Raw genomic sequence first — 19,180 nt, forward strand, 5'->3', positions numbered from 1 at the left:
AACTCTCTCTGGGCTACGGATGTAGCGGTATTAGCATCTCACTGCTCTCCGGTCCTTGAGCTGCTAACTGTAAAAATCAGACCCTTCTATCTACCTCGGGAATTCACTGCGGTCGTCATGAGTGCAGTCTACACCCCCCCCCCAGGTAGACAAGGCCGCTGCTTTGGATGAACTGTATGGGATTATCAATGGTCTGGAAAATGTGCACCCAGAGGCAGCCTTCATTGTTGTTGGTGATTTCAACAGAGCTAACATGAAGAAAGTCCTGCCCAAATACTATCAGCACATTGACTTCTTCACACGTGGAGACCAGATCCTTGACCATTGTTATACAACATTCAAGGGCAGTTACAAACCCCTCCCCCGCCCTGCCTTTGGGAAGGCTGATCACGCCTCCATTCTTCTTCTCCCCGCATATGAACAAAAGCTCAAACAGGTCAGACCGGTTGAGAGGTCAGTTCACCTATGGAGTGACGAGTGTGTGGCGACCCTCCAGGACTGCTTTGACACCACTGACTGGCTGATGTTCAGGGACGCAGCAGATGGGGACATTAACGAATACTCAGACACTGTCTCCAGCTACATCCAGCACTGCATTGATGACGTTGTCCCCAAGAAGGTTGTCCGGTCTTTCCCAAATCAGAAGCCCTGGGTTGATGCCGCGGTCCGGGCCAAGCTGAGAGCCCGTACTGTCGCCTTTAATTCTGGGGACCCTGATGAGTACAGGAAGGCCAGATACGACCTTCTGAAGGCCATCAAAGCAGCGAAAAGGGCCTACAGGACCAAGGTGGAGTCCAGCTACCATGGCTCTGACCCTAGGCGCATGTGGAGTGGACTTAAAGCCATTACAGACTACAAAGGGAGAGGCTACAATGAGACCCAGTCTTCTGTCCTACTGCCAGACGAGCTGAACTCCTTCTACGCTCGCTTTGAGAGGGACAGTGAACCCCCTGCAGTGGAGCTACCTGAAGGCCAAGCCAGTGGTGTGCCTACACTAACTGTAGCTGAGGTGAGGTTATGCTTTAAGAAGATCAACCCTCGCAAGGCACCTGGCCCAGACGGCATATCAGGTAGGGCCCTAAGGGGCTGCGCTGACCAGCTGGCAGGGGTCTTCAGTGACATCTTCAACCTCTCCCTTAACCTGTCTGTACTCCCCACCTGCTTCAAGAGGACCACCATCATCCCTGTGCCCAAGAACACCAAGGTCACATGTCTGAATGACTATCGCCCAATAGCACTGACCTCTATCATCATGAAGTGCTTCGAGCGGCTAGTCAAATCATTCATCTGCTCCTCGCTGCCCCCCACACTGGACCCTATGCAGTTTGCATACCGGTCCAATAGGTCTACAGACGATGCCATCGCTCTGACCATGCACACCGCTCTCTCCCACCTGGACAAGGGGAATACATATGTGAGGATGCTGTTCATTGACTACAGCTCTGCATTCAACACCATCATCCCCTCCAGACTGGTCTCCAAGCTTGTGGACCTGGGACTAAGCACCTCCCTCTGCAAGTGGATCTTCCACTTCCTGACGGGGAGGCCACAGGTGGTGAGAATCGGTGACCGCACTTCATCTGTACTGATCACCAACACAGGCACCCCCCAGGGCTGTGTGCTCAGCCCTCTCCTGTTCTCCTTGTTCACCCACGACTGTGCGGCTACGCACAGCTCCAACCTCCTCGTTAAGTTTGCTGACGACACAACCATCGTGGGCCTCATCTCTGACAGTGACGAGTCAGCCTACAGAGAGGAGGTTGACACCCTGACATCATGGTGTCAGGACAACAACCTCTCTCTTAACATCAGCAAGACCAAGGAGATGATTGTGGACTTTAGGAGGCGGCAGGAGGAGGAGCATGCACCCCTATTCATCAATGGATCGGAAGTGGAGAAGGTCAGCTGCTTCAAGTTCCTCGGGGTGAACATCAGCAATGACCTCACCTGGTCTGTTCACACGGACAAGGTGGTCAAAACGGCCCGTAAGCGCCTCTTCTTCCTGAGGAGACTGAAGAAGTTTGGTATGGACTCAGTCATCCTTACTAACTTTTACAGATGCACTATAGAAAGCATTCTGACTGGTTGTATCACAGTGTGGTATGGGAGCTGCACAGACCGGGACCGCAAGGCCCTACGAAGTGTGGTCCGTTCTGCTGAGTTCATCATCGGCAGGAAGCTCCCAGCCCTACAGGACACCTACCACACACGTTGCCTTAGGAAAGCCAGCAGGATTCTAAGAGACTGTTCCCACCCATCCTTCAGTCTCTTTACCCCGTTGCCTTCTGGCAGGCGTTACCGCAGCATCCGGTCGCGCACACGCAGACTGGACAACAGTTTCTACCCAAGGGTCATCAGGCTTCTCAATGGACACTGATATGGACATTTTTACTGCACACTAGTCACTTATACACTGTCACTTTCAGCTACTGGTTGCTCTTTCAGTAACATTGCACTACTGTACCTCGCCACCAGGCTCCTGTTTGGTCATTGACAAAGTCACTGATCTGTAAATTTGCACTACTGCACTGTACTCCATTTAGGTTAGATTAGTTTATAGGGTTGTAACAGGTTTTTTTTTTTTTTTTTTTTTTTTTTTTTTTGTGTATTAGGGTTAGTATAGCGTACTATTTATTGTTATCTGTAATTTAGGAAGTTTTAGTGTTAGGGTTAGTATAGTCGTTTATTTATTGCTATCTGTATATTTAGGAAGTTCACTTATCTAAGCTCAGCATAGATGTAAATTTGTTCTGTGTACTTATATGTTATGTTATGCCAAGTGCTTGCGTTGTCTTGTCTTAAGAATTTCAGTGCCCAGTCTAACCTTGTGTTGCTCTGTGCACCTGACAAATAAAAGACTTGAACTATTGTTTGAATTTTTTGGGCATCAATGGTTTGGAAAATGTTGTACTCATTTTTAACCATTAAGTGTAGTCTTCTAATAAGACGCTTACTCCAGGGCCTGTTGCATGGATTGCAAGAATATATGGTGTTAAATTAGAAGGCTTAATTCATCCAGAAACATGTTGCTATGCATAATTACCTATTTTTATTTACCACTGAAGACGATATCCATAGCAAAAAGAAACCATTGGAAGGCAAATCTTTAAGACAAAATATGTTGATTTCCTCATCCTAGCTTTTACACTGATAGATGTTTATCTTTGCTAGGGGGTATTTTATACTGTAAATACTTGACCTACATGATTTTCTTTTTGACTTATGTATTACAAACCAGTTCTCTTTGAGGCTTCTAGAAAATTTGTTGATGATACTGGATGTTCAGCTAGCATTGCGGCCATTAGGTTTAGCAGTGAATACGTTGCCTTATGACTACTTCCTGACTACATATTCATAATAGTGGAAGAATAGTGGAATATCGTTTTTTTCTGTAAATGTTGCTTTGCCAGGGCCAGGAAAGTCAGTGTGTGTTATCCCTTGAACTGACCCCAAATCTAAGATAATCCTTGATTAAAGAAACCTATTTTCACATCCCTTTCACTTAGACAACAATATATACAAGCTAAAGCTTTGTCTTGTGCTTCCCTAACTGTGCACACTGACTCAATACACTAACTGTGTTTTGCTCTCTCTTGCTCTCCTCCACAGGACCCAGGCTACGCTGCCTTCCTCTTTGACAAACTCCAGGGTCTCCAGTGGCCTCACAGGGGGCGACATGTTCCTAGTGATACGAGCTGTGAGGCCTGTGGTGCTGCCTTCCACCAGCTGAGACGCCTGGCACTGCGCAAGGCCCTGGGCCTCATTCAAGACATGCCCGATCCACAACACGGAGCCTTTTCTGGGCTACCCCCTCGCCCTGCTGCCCATAGTGTGGTGTCCCTACCCCCACAGCATGAAGCCTCCGATTGGGCCATGGAAGAACTGCAAGCCAAGCTACCACCAAGGCTGTACGAGGATCCAATGATTGGGGAAAGGTCCAGATTGGGGGTCCGTGGTTGGGGGGGGATTCAGAGCACCTATATGGGGGGATCGAAGTCTCCAGGCCTGGCAACCGTGACTCCTATTCCTATGCATGCACAGCACTACCTGGAGGGTGTGTGGAGAGTGTCGCGTGCCAGCAGGGCTCCTCTGCCCCATCCTCCAATGGTAAGTTCATTCTTTTCTTCAGTCGTGTCATTCATTGGATCAACTATTTAATTGGTGCACTGTAGCTTCACCTGACTAAAGTGTAGTATTTTTCGATGTTCTCAAGTACAAATTGTGTAAGGTGTTGACTGCATAGTTATTTGTAAAGAACACACCTTGGATCTCCCTGTTCATCAAACAGGGATAACCTTTTGGTTTGCTCAAATGTTGTTCTGGACTGCAAGGTGCCGGAGCAAACCTGTCATGCTCTTCAATAATATTTCTTTTACCCTGGCAACAATTAACCGCAATATTTTGTTTTTCTTTTTTCACTTGAGAAAGGGATTGACATACAGAAATATCCTAACCCCTCAGAGGTGACTTTCAGTATGGACATTTGGTCACTGAGTTTGACATTGTGTTCAATAAGAAATCGGTAGTTTACGGTGTTGGCATAACAGGGTTATTATTTATAAGCCTTCGTTAAATGGCCCTGTGTGTCATTTTTATGTGCGGTTCCGTAATCACATCATCATGGAGCTTCCCACTAGTTCAAGGCTAAGGAAAAATACGTCTCTGGGTAAGTGTCATGTCAGGGGCACCACCACTGGGAGCCTTCATCTGCCTGAGTGAGATGTCACCCTCTGATGCTGTTCTTGGTATGTCAGCCAGGAGGACGCGGGGGCCAGGTGACTAATGGGGTTCACGGTAGGTGTCTTGTGACAAGTCTATACTGCAGGAGCTGTGCCGTTTGCATCTGTCTTTGAATCTCCTCCGAATACATTTTCAAACTCCCACGGAGAATTTCTCATGCTTGCATGTCAGGGATGTAAAAAGCTTGCTATCGGGATCTGCAGTGCTTATTATCTCTCTTACAACTCAATATGGGAACTAAATGAAACCTTCTGCAGGGGGTTACTATTATACAGCATGGCCTACCAATTAAAATGGCTAAACGGAAAACAAAGTTGGTACAAAAAAAGTGGTAAACAAAGTCATGAACAAGGTTCCAAACTCAGAAAATACTATGAACAGTTTTTTCACTTGGAGAAAAAACTACCACCCCCTTAACTCTAACCCTTCAGCAAATGAACATGACAAGAGGGATCGCTGCATAGTCATGTTCGGGTAAGCACAGGCTGAAATATGGCTGCTGGGGGCTGCAGTCGTGACCGTACAGTAAAGAAGGCCAGATAAGCCTGGCACCTCGACTCATTACCCACCGCGACGCGCTGTACCCACGGACCAGGCCGGCGGCCTCCCAAACACCACTTGACCTTCCCACCCACAGATTGAACATTAAGTCATCTCAATGCAGAGGACTTCCAGAGGATTATCCTACCGCCTGCTGACTTCATCGGCACAAGAGGACCATCCATCGAACCTGGGTGCCAACCTCTTTGATCGGCTGATTAAACTTGGGGACAAGGGAACGACCTCCTGCCCGCTATTTGGCCCCTGGCAGACGGGACTGGATTGGTGCTTTTAGCCCTATTGTGTCTTCAGCACAAACATACGTAGCCTTTAGTTGAGGCACTTCAATAGATTAGACCGCACAGTACTGCTTATAATGGGGTTGTAATGAGGGCCGGAAATCAATGTGGGGATGATTGGATATGCAAATGTTAGCTTAGGTCATTCTTGAGAGAGAATGGGAGTTATTGATCTCTCAGGACAGATTTGTGAAGTGCTGCACTACGTTAAGTGAGTGTTGCGGCGAAGCGTAGGAGGACTTGGGTTTGGAATTGGATTAAGGCCAATTTGGCTTGATTGAAAACTGTATGGATGATAAGAAGTTACTCACGCTGGTTAGTCTACAGCTCTCGGACTGTAATTTGTTTGACTGTAGATTTAGGACAGGGAGGGTTGACCAGGCCCAAAAAAAATATGGACCAGGAAACACATGATTGGTTAATTGTCTCCGCTTCGCCCTCATTGACAGGGAGTTGTCACTGAGGTGGTGTCTCTCTGGAGTTGACCTTTGATCTCATCTAAACTCTTGTCAGGCAGGTTTAACATCAGTTTCACCAGTAAGATGCCTTTAATAAATCCTTCCCTGATTGAAAAACAAAGACCTATCCTTTGCAAGAAATATAGCATTGAAAGTGACTGATTTGAATATGAGCCCTTTAAAGATGTGGTCTTCAAAATGTATGGCAATATGCGTATGTGCTTCAAATCAAAAACTGTAAAAAAAATTGTAGTTGTCACAAAAATATATAATGCTCTAATTTCCTGCGCTTAGTTTCTGTGTGTAAGCCTATAGGTGGGAATTTACAAGCAATCTTTCCCTGGAAAAGTTTTGTGGACCTCTTGCCATCACATCTCTCAAATGTTAACAAGTGCTGAGAGCATGTAGTGTAGCATTCACTTATGCTTTAAACTGGATAGGCAACATGCAACTCAAAGCTGGCAATTGTCCTTGTTAGTGGTGGACTGACTACCCTCCCCCCCTCCACCTTGGTACTAAGAAGCAATTAGACCTTGAGCTGGGCTGTAGCATCCCAATTACCTCAGAACGCAATGTCTGACGGGAATGCCTTTAAGATTGTAATGCCTTCCTGAGGAAGCTACAATTAACATAATGTATTTGTTAAAAAAGGTTGCTACCCAGTATTCAGTCTCATGACTTTAGTGTCGATCATATTAAACTGTCCACTGAATTTGGGTGCCATCCAAACCCAGTGCCAACTGTAAATGCGAGCCGCCCGATTTTCGAGGGAGGCCGTATTTTCAAGAGGGATGCTTTATTTCTTCAAAGAAGAGGTAGGAGGCAAGGACACCCTTTCAAAGAGACTCTTTTGTCAGTAACAGTTTCAAAGAGTCTCGTTCTCATTTGCCAAACCAAAGCCTGTAATGCCACCCAGCTGCTTCCTCATATCACTTATATAATTGTGTGCCTCGAAGACGTTCCCAGGGGTGTCGGCATGGATTCTGTGTGATTTCGACGACGCAACACAACGGAGGAAGGGGAAGAACAGAGGGAGAAGCCAGGAGAGAGGCTCATCCGTGAGCTGGCAGATGGGACCCCTCAGCCTCACCTGAGGTGAAGAAGCGTGCTCGCCGTCCATCTGGGAGGCTGGCGTCATGTCGAGGAGCGACACCCTCTTACATCTTTTAAAGAAAAGACTTGGCTGAGGAGAAATGCAAAGAGTTTGAGGGAACGAGTCTGCCATAATGTGATACTGGTTAGCACATGAACCAAAATCACATTTCATAACAAGCCTTCACATTTCTATATATGTCAATCCTCTCATGACACTGCAGTGTTTCCTGTATCCATTGTAGTTCACGTGCTCAGGTTTGGGAGGATTTAATACAGGTTTGACAAATAAAAGAAGGGATTGTGAAGATAGATTGCTTTCTAAAGCCGATCAAGGTGGATTTCCTGCACAGCGGTGAGCGGAGAAATCCAGGCATAGACTCATGGCTCTGACAAACTGAGAGGTTCAATCGACCGCAAGTGATTTACCTTCTGCCTCAAACCACCTGCAAGTCAAGTTGTGGGCCAATGGTGCATTTCTTCCCCTGCTCTACAGACCTTGAGTTTCGTACCTTCAACGGCACCCCACAAGAGTAAAAAATATCCTGCACTTGTTGCCTGGAGTGATCCTCTCTATTCTGTGCTCAGGTTTAAGCAGCTGCACTCTATGTGACACACCACCATACGGAATAAAGGGCGGGGGGGGGGGGGGGTACTACCGTTGCCATGATTGTGATTCTTCCAGCAACTACAACCTCAGATTTCTATTCATTATTGGACTTTACAATAGTTTACAATATTGGGATATTATTGACCCAGCTGTCTCTGTCAGAGCCATGTGAGACTCACATACACCATACAGTCTATGTGCAGTGAGTCACGTGCAGATTGGATCGAGCCCTGGTAACACCTTACCCCTCATGTTCTTCACACCCGCCACACTGCCCTTTCGCCATAACCCGACCGTGACATCATTAAAAATGGACCCCCAATGGAAGCCGTGTGCAGGGCTTCTCCCCCCGCCGAGTGTTAATAGGCTCCTCTGTGGACAACCCTCTACATGTGTTAGACCCTAATTATGGGATGTGGAAGAGAGGATGGATTTAAATTACACTGTACTGTAGTTGTCGGTGGAACCTGTTCCCAGATACGTACAGCGACTGCACAGCTCATTATCTACCCATCAACTTGTTGAAGAAGGTCACACGATTTGAATTGGGTCTGATTTTTTACCATTCCCTTATCGCTGCTTGTCGTGCGACTGCCATTGAAGTCTGCGAACCGAAATAGCAACATGTGTATCTGGGTCGCCGTTAGATTGCGTGTGGTTTCGCACACGCGCGTGACATGAAGCACAACTAACGTGAACTGCCAAGACAAAATGAGGACACCTGTCTTTGGAAAGGGCGCTCTGGAGACTCCAGGAAAGTTCCACGAGTGTGTCACGAGGGAACCTTTTTGAAGTCGCAGTGACGGAAGTGTCACTTCCCTCGATCGTACGTGCCTATCAGACTATGGCACTCACGTTCATGTTGCATAAATAGCAACTGCTATCATTAGGCAGGCGACAGATGGTTAGTGCTGGAGGAGAGTAAACAAATGATGTCTGTTGTGGTTAGTCATATTTTAGCCACAGTACAGGTATGTTTACACTTACTGCTGGTACACAAAGACCCTTGGATGGTGGGCAGTCAGTTAATGCCAATCCAAAAATGTCCAAGGTTAGTAAAGAAGCAAAACCTTGTGTCACAATACAATGTACAGTAATTGTATTATGTTCTTCGACTAACTATGCTGCAAACTGCCATTAATGTTGATGTCGTACATATGCATTACAAATGTGCATCGCCTTGTAACATGCATAGGAAGCTATTTTGTAAATCGGAGATTGTACCTATGTCTACCCAAACTTTTCCCCAAATATTAATATATCAAGAATGCTCAAGAAGAAAATGACACCAGAATGAAACATTTATATTTGATCAAATAATGTTTGGTAGAGTAGATCGAACTAAACCGGATGCATCTAAAACAGCCCTGGAAGTCCAAAACCTCTTTGGAGCATAAAAAAGGAGCACAAAAACTCACCTACGGTTGTGATTGCTCTCCTCTCAACCTTATGCACAAGCTTTAGTGTATACAGCTATACTGTCACGTTCATACTATGCTCTCAGCATTGGCCTTCACATGAAGTTACCATTAGCCAGTTTAGGGACATCGGCCAGTTGCTTAGGCAGCGTTGTGGAGACGTCCTTCCTCTCTGTCTCTGTGTGGCGGCACCGCCGCGGAGGGGGGGCTGACCCATCTGTGTGTAATCCTGTTAGCTGGTGCGCGCCGACCACAGTCAGAGAGCTGAATAATGGACTCCCCGCCACCGGCAGCACGCCTAGCCCCCGTCGCCACAGCCGTCGCCACAGTAATCCAGCGTGACAAGTGGATGCCAGGCGGGCGGGGTAAGGCGCACATCTGAGGCAAACCGGAGGGATGAATTGAAAGATGAGGAAAGAGAAGAAATGAAGAAAAGAAAAAAAATTGGGAAAAAAATTAAAGAGGAATATAAAAGAAAGAAATGCCAGAGCCACAACACGCTTCGACAGGAAGCTTAGGAAACATCAAAGATGCGTTTTGCTCGTATGAAAGAACAAGGCAAAGGACGATGGTGGAATGAAATGTATTCATTTGAAAGTGTACTGTGTGGAGATGACTGTCGTGCGATTTATCTGCGTACGACAAATCTCAGACAAACTAGACGCTGGAGTTGTTTGTTTGTTTGTTGTCATTCATCTAAAATTGCACTCAGTCAACCAAACAATACACATTGTATTGTATTGGTACTCCCTTTTTGACAAATTATTTGTGACTCACTTGTGAGAACAACCATATTGCCTTCTCTCAGAATGGGCACAGTGGGGACCACTGGTTTTCAAGCCAAAGCTAATGACGAGGTATAATTGCCTAATGACCTCGTCGCAGCTGTGAGAGTAGAGAACCAACTGTCCTCTTCCTGTTCTTGCTGCAAATGGAGCAGTGGACCATGGCTGTGTTCCACAGGTCATTTCCTGCTGTGTAATGGCCCGCATGGCTTGTTTTCCCCTGGGCGTCGGGGGCCTGTGAGGAGGCTTTCTCTGGAACGGGGTGGTGCAGCGCTGACAGCTGCTGAGCACAAGGTATCGACTACTGGCAAAGTTTCGCTTTGCTCAGCACCCCAGACTTTGGTATGCGCCTTCACCAGTGGTGACAGTCTGGTGCTCCGCGTTGGATCTCTCGCCACCAATAAAAGAGGTATTTTCAGTTTAACGTATTGAAGATGAAATGGTGGAGTCTCCATGCTAATGCTTATTTGCTTCCTCCCCCTCTCTCTCTCTCTCTCTCTCTCTCTCTCTCTCTCTCTCTCTCTCTCTCTCTCTCTGTCTCTCTCTCAGGGCTTGGCTGCTGATGCAGAAAGTGACTATGTGGCCATGGGTGGCCCCACCTATGACTCCGTCCCCAGACCTAAGTGCGTGGCCCACACCACCTCCACACAAACCAGCCACACCACCTCAGCCGCAGCCTCCTTCTTCATCAGGTAGGCTCCGGTCTTTTATCAGGATAGAAAGGATGGACTGTTGACCTATGACATTGAGGTGGGATTGCACCTGAGACATAGCTTAGGAGGTGGGCTTGTGATACCAACACTTTGAATAGAACCTTGGAAGCAAATGCTTCCAAATCATAGGATTTGGTAGCTATTCTAGCCACATATGATTGGAAAATTGCTACCTTGATACAGTACGGCATTGTGCAGAAATACAGGGACGGCTGGGATTCTAGTGTCTTCTGAGTTAGCTTTGTTGAGGTGGAACAAGAAGCAGTTTCTACCAGTTATGTCCATCATCATCATACTGGACCACACAGAACAATATACACAGCCAGCATAACCCAACTGAAATCCTCAAAGGGATTGGAACTGTCAAAAATATGAAGCAAAAAGTCTCACTTTTCTGCAGGCTAGGCTTCAGGCAAGCTAATGACCTCACGGACAATATACCACCCCTAGTTTGTGTGTTTTGGGAATTGTTTGGAGTGCATTAAGAGGGAGAGGATGAAGGGAGGATGAGGGAGAGGATGCAGAGAAGGAGGAAGAGAGACAGAAACAAAACAAGACAGAAACAGAGAGAGGAGATTCATTTCTACTGGTAACTTCTGAGGGGAAATGAGGAGAGTGATATCTATATATTACCCATATCCTCAAATGCTGCTACTTACAGCAAAAGGTTTCACCCCCTGACAAGAGGATATTTTCTCCCAGAACTGTGAAGTCAAGCGTGAGAAGATTCATCAGATGTCAACTCTGGTGTTCTCTCATATAGGATTTAATTGGAAGATTTACCATTTTTATCCACTGAAATATGTGGCATCACAAGTTGTCTTCCTGGACTAAGAGTTTATTTTCAGTAGGCCTATGTCAGTGAACATAGAGGATAAACATTTAGGTTTAGACAACCCCAAGAATAAAACTATTGAACTACTTTCCCCATCAGCTTCACTATACACCTGAGCTGTTTAAAAGTACCCCGTTATACAACTTTTGTGATGGACCAAACATTAGACCTCTTGCCAACGCAAAGACCACATCACTCTACTTTGACAGCTTTACAGCTGGATGCTGGGTTAACCAATAGGATCCATTTCAGCAAATCAGATGAGGCCTTTGCCAGAGAAAGGTCAAAAGCAAATTTGAAAGAAAGGAGAATGGGATAAGGCCATTTCCTAACTGTCAGGTTCCACAAAATACCACTCTGTGTGTTTGTGTGTGTTTGTGTGTGTGTCTGTGTCTGTGTTTATGTTTTTTTGTTGGTTATATCCTTTCTGTAAATCCTCGTGATGAAAAGAAGCATGTATGTTCGTTCTGGTTACATGTGAATCCATCAGAAAAAGGATTGAAGTGTGTGTTTTTTTGTGTGTATGTGTGTAGGTATGTGTGTTTAGCCCCCATAATACCTCTGTAGATCCTCACAATCAACAGGCCAAACTGGCGTTGTGTTGGAGAAAACCCATTAAACTTCAGTAGGGGATAAACAAAGCTGTAAAACAAGACCAAAAGACATCAAAACATTCTGCACCGTGTCATGTTACAAACGACAGTGAGGATCTTCTTTTCAGGCACTCAGAAAGTGCTTTACGCTTGATGCACTACTACTACCAAAGCAAACACACTGCGGTAAATTGGAAGGATATGAGATTCCCCCGCTCGACAAAACATATAAAACAAGCGCCGTAAACAACACCAGGAGCCAAAGCCACTGAATTCTGTCCTCCTGAACATTTCTAGAAAGTGCCTTCCATCACTGTCACTCTCTACAAAAAAGCTTTAAGGCTTTATGGCACCCGGCACAACTAAAGCCCTTCAAAATTCACCAGGCAGGAGACAGATAGAGAGCCCTTAAGTATTCGCTAGACCTGCGATCACATCAAAGTCCGCCCAACCAGCTCTATCTCAAGTCAGAGGGAACGATACAGAACCACTCTCTCCTTTTATCTGTAAATCTTTGAAGGTTAGATTACCATTACTCCATTATATCAAAAACAGAACCTGCACTAGCATGCAGCAGATTGGCTTTTTGCACAGCCAAGCAGATTGCGGTACACCATGGAAAGTCAGAGGCCTGGGAAAGAGCCCTCCTTTGAGAGATGGAGCGCAGATCCAATGCAGGCAGATAGATCAAACGGCAGCGCACCTATATATGATACTCCGAGTTAGTATGGATAAAGTATCTGGCATAACATAGCCTAGGAAGGTGTACAGAGACGGTATGAGGAGCTGGTCTCTGAGGGAGAATTCTCAGAGTATGACGTAGCCAAGTGGTATATTTAGAAACCGATGGTACTTAGATATTTGGAAGCCCATTACTGACTTACTATATTATCCCACAGCTTCTGCCTTTTGCTTTAAGTTGATTTCAATTGGTCAAGGGATTGTACATTTTACGTATTTTCACATACGATATAAACGTTTCTCGTTAACATATTGACCCCTTAAAAAGGATGAGATTTACACCCACTGTCATGAAGGCCATCTAGCTTTCAGCATTTATCACAGTCTCACACTGTATCGCACACCCTACTTCCTACTTTCAGTCAGTCAGAGAAAAAAAACATTTAAAAATAAAAATATATATTTTTTAAAGTCAGCTAAGTTGCTGTTGCCACTATGACATCATAGACCAATGGAGAGCAGCTTGTTCCACCGTAGGACCCCATGGGTAGCCCTCGCAGTGCCTGTCTGACGGTGCCTTGGTGAGGCCCCTCATCCTCCTGTATAGCCTTGTTCACCACACCTCCATCTCAGTTGGAGGATGACTGTCACAACACTGCTGAGCACTGGCACTGGGTCGTATCCCGGGGAAACCTGCAGGGTCAAGGGGTGAGGCACTGTGTCAAATGGCACTTTTTAACCCGTGTTAAGAACTGACAATTTAGTCAGCTTTAAGGAGTCTTCTTCTTTTTTTTTTTTTTTTGATTTTGCAGAAGTAGGGATAAATATTGTTTATTTTACATTTGATACCTGCAGACTTATAGTCATATGACAGATTGACTAGAATCAGTAGCATGGCAGCTCCTTAGAAATGACGACATATTACAACAATCAGGGAATTCATTAGCTCTGTGCTTCTCAAATAATTCTCTCAATGCATCTTTATATTGTGTATTTCAAGGGATTGGGAAGTCCCAAATTTCACCACCTACACTTCATTGCCCCCCAACCCCCATTTTCTCTTTCCTTTTCTCTCGCTGGGAAATCCAACTCTGCTGCCATGGCAACACGTTTGTGGACATTTAGTCCAAGGTGTTCTGGTCAGCTTGACTCCAAGGCCGGACAAGTGACTTTGAAAGAGGCAGTTGCTATTCCCCATAACGTATGCGCACCTCACACAACGTTTCAAGCATCCGGCAAACCCGAATGTACAAACACAACGTTCCCAGGGGTAGATGGCTGAAGCGAATAAAGCGCATTCCTAATATGTGTCTCGTTTCATTTGCATAACGGCTAAGCTTTGTTTCAGAGGATTAAGGAGCGTCAGCAGCGCTATATCACCGTTTGGATTTACCACGTTCAGGGAAATCAACATTTGCTTTCACGCCGTGTCTTCGCGAATGGAGACGAGACGCATGGATCGCTAAAGGCAGATGGGAAACGTACGCTTTGGGTGCTCAGAGCTCAGTCGATTCACTCCCTCACAGGTGGTCCACAGCTTGCCCCTTAACCAACGGTGTTTGTTTCCCACCATAAATCCCACTTGGAGTCGGAAGACATTTAAAATGCTCTGGAAAGACGGAAATCGCTCCAGTTGTCCCAAGAAAATCTTTCCGCGACAACCCCCCTGACCCCGGATAACATGACTTTGATATCGTCACCACCAGGTGTTGAGACACAGTGCATCCCTAAGGAGTGCGTCACCCTCTCTCTGATGGAGTGCTCTGTCCCTGTGGGAGAGGATCCATGCGATAATAGGTCACTGGCATGCAGAGGCCAGTGTTGTGTTAGTCATTTGCAGCGGCGTTGGGGCCAACCGTGAGGTGAGCATCTGTTGGCTGACTGATTGGATCACAGAGCAACCAGTGGTCAATGCAGCTAATGCATGCAGAGTCACAGAGCAATTACATCCGCTCACTGTCGCCGGGCAACTCCCTCTGTTTTGCTATGACAAGCACACACTGACGAATGCAAACACGAAGGCCGCACACACATACACACATTAATCATTCTCGCTCAAATACAATCAACTGGAGATTTGATGCGCACACATTTCACGATGCTACTGTTGATATAACTGCAGGCTGTGTATGTCATATTGATATCAAGTTTGTATTTCAGTTTTTCTGTTCAATACCCTAACCCCATTCTGTGAGGAGGCTCCTTTTCTCTTGACTTGAAGTATATGGGGAAGACATGTTTGCTTCTTGTACCCACACTGCTTCTACTGTGGGGGGTAGTAGACTGTATACAATGGCCCTGTGCTGTTTGCCATTATACATTGACAAGTATTTGTTTGGGACAGCAGTTTCTCCCTTCTTCCCCCCCCCCCCCCTCTCTCTCTCTCTCTCTCTCTCTCTCTCTCTCTCTCTCTCTCTCTCTCTCTCTCTCTGTCTCTCTGTCTCTCTGTCTCTCTGTCTCTGTCTCTGTCTCTCTCTCTCTCTCTCTCTCTCTCTCTCTCTCTCTCTCTCTCTCTCTCTCTCTCTCTCTCTCTCTCTCTCTTAGCTCATCTTCTTCCTGTGCACTAACAGATTAATCAGTCACACTTTTATTTTTTTATCCAGGGGCCCTCAGGCTGTTTGTGTTGATAGCCCCGGTGCTGAGACGGCGGTAAATAAATAATGGCGCGCTAGTCTTCCTCATCCGCCGAAGGAAAGATTAACGAGAGGACGCGAAGGAGTGCGTCCTCCTCCTGCTTCTCCACGGCTCACCCGCGTTCTCCTCTCGGCTCTCGGCTCGTCTGCCTTCTCCTGTCCTCCTCATCCTCTCCAAACCTCCGCTCTTCCTCGTCCTCGCTCTCTCTCAATTCTCCCCCTCTTTTCTAGCTCGGTGCCTGCTTGAACAGGCTCACGAGTGTTCCTCCGACTGACCATGCTCTGTGGCTGGCTCACCCTGGTCTAGTCCTCTGTTCGTTTTCCTCTCCTCGTCAACAAATCCTTGTTGACAAATCCCAGGATGGCCTGTGTCGGAACGTTTCATTATTTTCGCACATACAAAAAGAACTGATTAAGCATTCCAGAGAAGGTCTCTGCTCCCCCGCCTCCGACATAGGAGACTCGTGGGAGAGGCAGCACTCAGGTGCTTCTCCTCCTGTCGGTGAGTGCCCTTGGACCGATTGCCTCTCTCCCTCTTTCCACACACACACACACACACACACACACACACAACACACTCACGCACACACACACAACACATGCGCACACACACACACAACACACGCGCACACACACCCACAACACACGCACACACACACAACACATGCACACACACACCCACAACACACGCACACACACACAACACACGCACACACCCACGTTGCCCTCTGTCTCGCTGGCAGAGCCTGCTCTGATTCATGGCAGTCGTCGGCTGCTACAAGGGAGCGCTGAGCGCCTGTGAGCACCTGTCAGTAACAGCTTCATAATCCACGGTAACGGATGAGGAGGCACGGGTGCCTGGCTCAAACACACAGGATTTATGAGTGAAGGGGCGTGTGTGTGTGCGTTTGTATGTGTGTGCTGCTGTAGGTGTGTGAAAGCTCTCGAAAGGGTTTGTGTGCATTCGGAGGTGTCTGTGTGTGTGTGTTTTGTGTAGGATTGCTCGGCAGCGTGTTTGGAAAGCATATGCCTCTATTTGAACGTTTCTGCGTGTGTTTTCGTGTGTTTTGTTGTGTGCGTGTGCATACTGAAGAAGAGTCAGTGTGTGTCTGTGGGTGTGGAGCGTGAAGCAGGGACCATAATTACCCTGCCAACTCCAGGCTACAAGAAGCCTCTCATCACTGCGCTCAAACACCTAATACGTGAGCAGGGCACCGTTCAAAGAATGGGAACGAATCAGTGTGAGAAACCAAAACAAACCCGAAGTCAACACGGACAGTTTGTCTGAGTCAGCAGAACCTTGGGAGCTCGAAATGTACGAAGGAAAAAACGGTGTCTTCATCATGAGTTGTCAGGCTGAACCCGAAATAGAACACGAACGATTGCATGAGATGCAATTACTTGGGACTCTTTCGATTATTCTCTTCCCCCGCAAACACGCCTAAGCCACACGTTTTTTCGCAAACTCTCCAGTGTCTGCGGAAACAATAGAGGAATGTTGGAGTTTGGCCAGTGTTTGCAACGACAGGTTTTGCAGAGCTAGACATCGGATGGACTGAATTCTATCAGACTGAAGCCTGCTTACTGTCTAGAAGATTGATCAAATCCCAAAGGCTAGCAGTCAGACTAAACCTTAACTAGGTCTGCTTAGCGTCACTGTCTTAGACTAAATATACCTTGTAGCGCTCTGTCTGGACTTTGGTCACAGAGACCCTCATAGAGATCAAGATGGATGCCAGTCGAAGCCGGGAACAGTCACAGACAATTCCCCTGAATGGCATCTTAGCATCTTATCAGATGATCTGGATGTTCGTGACTTAAAGGAAGCTGGTCCTAGATCCGCTGTGGGTCTTGCATCTCTCGCATCCGTGAGCTGGAAAGTCTTATCAGATGACCTGAATAGTGCACATCTATTGGCTGGTTCGACATCAGTTCGGTATCTCAAAGACTTGTCTCAGACCTGTGTCTCAGGCCTCTGTCTCAGATGACACAGAAATCTCTGAAATCAGTTCACAATCTCTGTAATCAGACTTCCCACATCGGCTGGCATGGAGTGCTGGATATTCAACTTCAGAATCTTGTTGAATGTGGGATTGAAGAAACAGATGGACAAGAATTGGAACAGTCCTGAAACGTGTTGTATTAACTGGATTTCAGTGTTATGTTCAAATCTTCTCACTGCCAGGCTGACCGAGAGCGTTCACCCCGGGAATTTGGAGCATCAGGCGCTGAGTCCAGTGTGGTTTCAGCAATCGCGTTACTTTAAAAATGATTTGACTTAATTCAGGGGGCTTGACTTGGCAGCTGGCCAGAAATAGGCTGCCTTCATTCTTTCTCTCTCTCTGTTCTTTTTCTCTCTGGACATTTTCTTTCTCTCACTACCAACTGTACTGTAGCCTTTTTTTTCCTTTGTATTGGTTCATCTTCCTCTTCCTCTTCCTTCTAACCTGTATCCTGTTTCCTTCCTCACTGCCCGTTCCTCTCTCTCTCTCTCTCTCTCTCTCTCTCTCTCTCTCTCTCTCTCTCTCAATCTCTCTCTGTCTCTCTCTCTCATTCTCCCTTAATTTCTTCCCCCCATTTCCCCCCTAGTCTCTCCTGAGGTTCCCCACTAATCCTCGCCTTTTCTCATTTCACACTCCACGCTGTCGTAGATGAATGCTAATAAGATCACCAGAGATTTACCTGCTCCTCTTTCTTTCTAAACCACCCTAGCATTTTAACCCTTATTCAAGGGATGAGCAGCATTTAAATAACATGCCCGACCTCAATGACCTAAACAATGCGTGATAGGAAGCCAATTCTAAAAACGCAGGCTCTGCACTTGAATACTACTGCACCGAAATGACGAGATATAGATACAATTACATGCTCTACTTCCTCTAACGCTTTTGCAAGTTTGGAGGATGTGTTCGGTGACCAGGGAATCAAAAACAGATTTTACACGCCATCTTGAAGTCTCCCCCCCCCCCCCCCCCGACAGGCTCTTGACTCATTTGAGTCAACAATAGCCAAGGTGGATGTTTACGCAGTGCTAGGCTGGCACAATCCCTTAACAGCTGCAGTTCACTCCCAACAGCTATATTGGCTTGCAGCCTGCGGGTGGGCTTGCAACGTAAGATTAATACAACATGGATGTATAACAAAACGACCCGGATCACATTTCCTTATTCCAGACAAGCTAGAAAACAACATGCCGGCTTTGTCTCAATCTCAGCTACAGGAGCTCGGGGAACAACCCCCAACTGTTGACAGCGCTTTCTCCTGGTAGATCCAGGCAATGGAGCCAAGCCCCCCACTGTTGGCCCTGGCAAGCCCAGACACGGACCCATGTTGTGGGGGCAATCGTTCTGACATGAGTCCTAAATGGAAAAGAGCTGTGTTCCCCTGGGCTCTGAGCATTAGACTTCATTTCAAACGCCTCGCCGCTGTGGCCCCGTAGCTCACGCTTCAAGAAAGCAGCTGTCACGCCTCATCATGACAAAGGCCTAAGCAGGGGCGCGGCGGCGGCGGCGGCGGCGGCGGCGGGCCCCCATACTGAGTTTGGCAGGTGCTGAGGACAGGTCAACGGGAGGCCTAAGTGATATCATACTGTTTTCGGCAAAAAACCTCCAGGCGTCTCTCACAATTATTGCTGACATGCCCCCATGGCGCCAAAGTCACAAGTCAAAAACCCCCCTTTCTCCCCTCCCCCCCCCCCTTCCCCCTCACCCCAGCATCTGATAACGTATGCATTAGCTGCCTCATGCCGTTCATGGTAGAGAGAACACAGAGGACAAAGGAGGG

At 46.8% G+C, this 19,180-nt stretch overlaps 1 protein-coding gene across 1 annotated transcript in view; it reads left to right on the forward strand.

The window, feature by feature from the left end:
* Window positions 1-19,180, forward strand: part of kif26aa (kinesin family member 26Aa) — a 66,748-nt gene that overhangs the window by 13,104 nt on the left and 34,464 nt on the right. The window contains exons 5-6 of the mRNA XM_047022183.1: window positions 3,610-4,107; window positions 10,492-10,634. Of these exons, the coding sequence (XP_046878139.1) occupies window positions 3,610-4,107; window positions 10,492-10,634 (641 nt within the window). The remainder of the gene's footprint in view (window positions 1-3,609; window positions 4,108-10,491; window positions 10,635-19,180) is intronic.

The sequence above is a fragment of the Hypomesus transpacificus genome, chromosome 6 (assembly GCF_021917145.1).
Source record: "Hypomesus transpacificus isolate Combined female chromosome 6, fHypTra1, whole genome shotgun sequence".
Taxonomy (NCBI): domain Eukaryota; kingdom Metazoa; phylum Chordata; class Actinopteri; order Osmeriformes; family Osmeridae; genus Hypomesus; species Hypomesus transpacificus.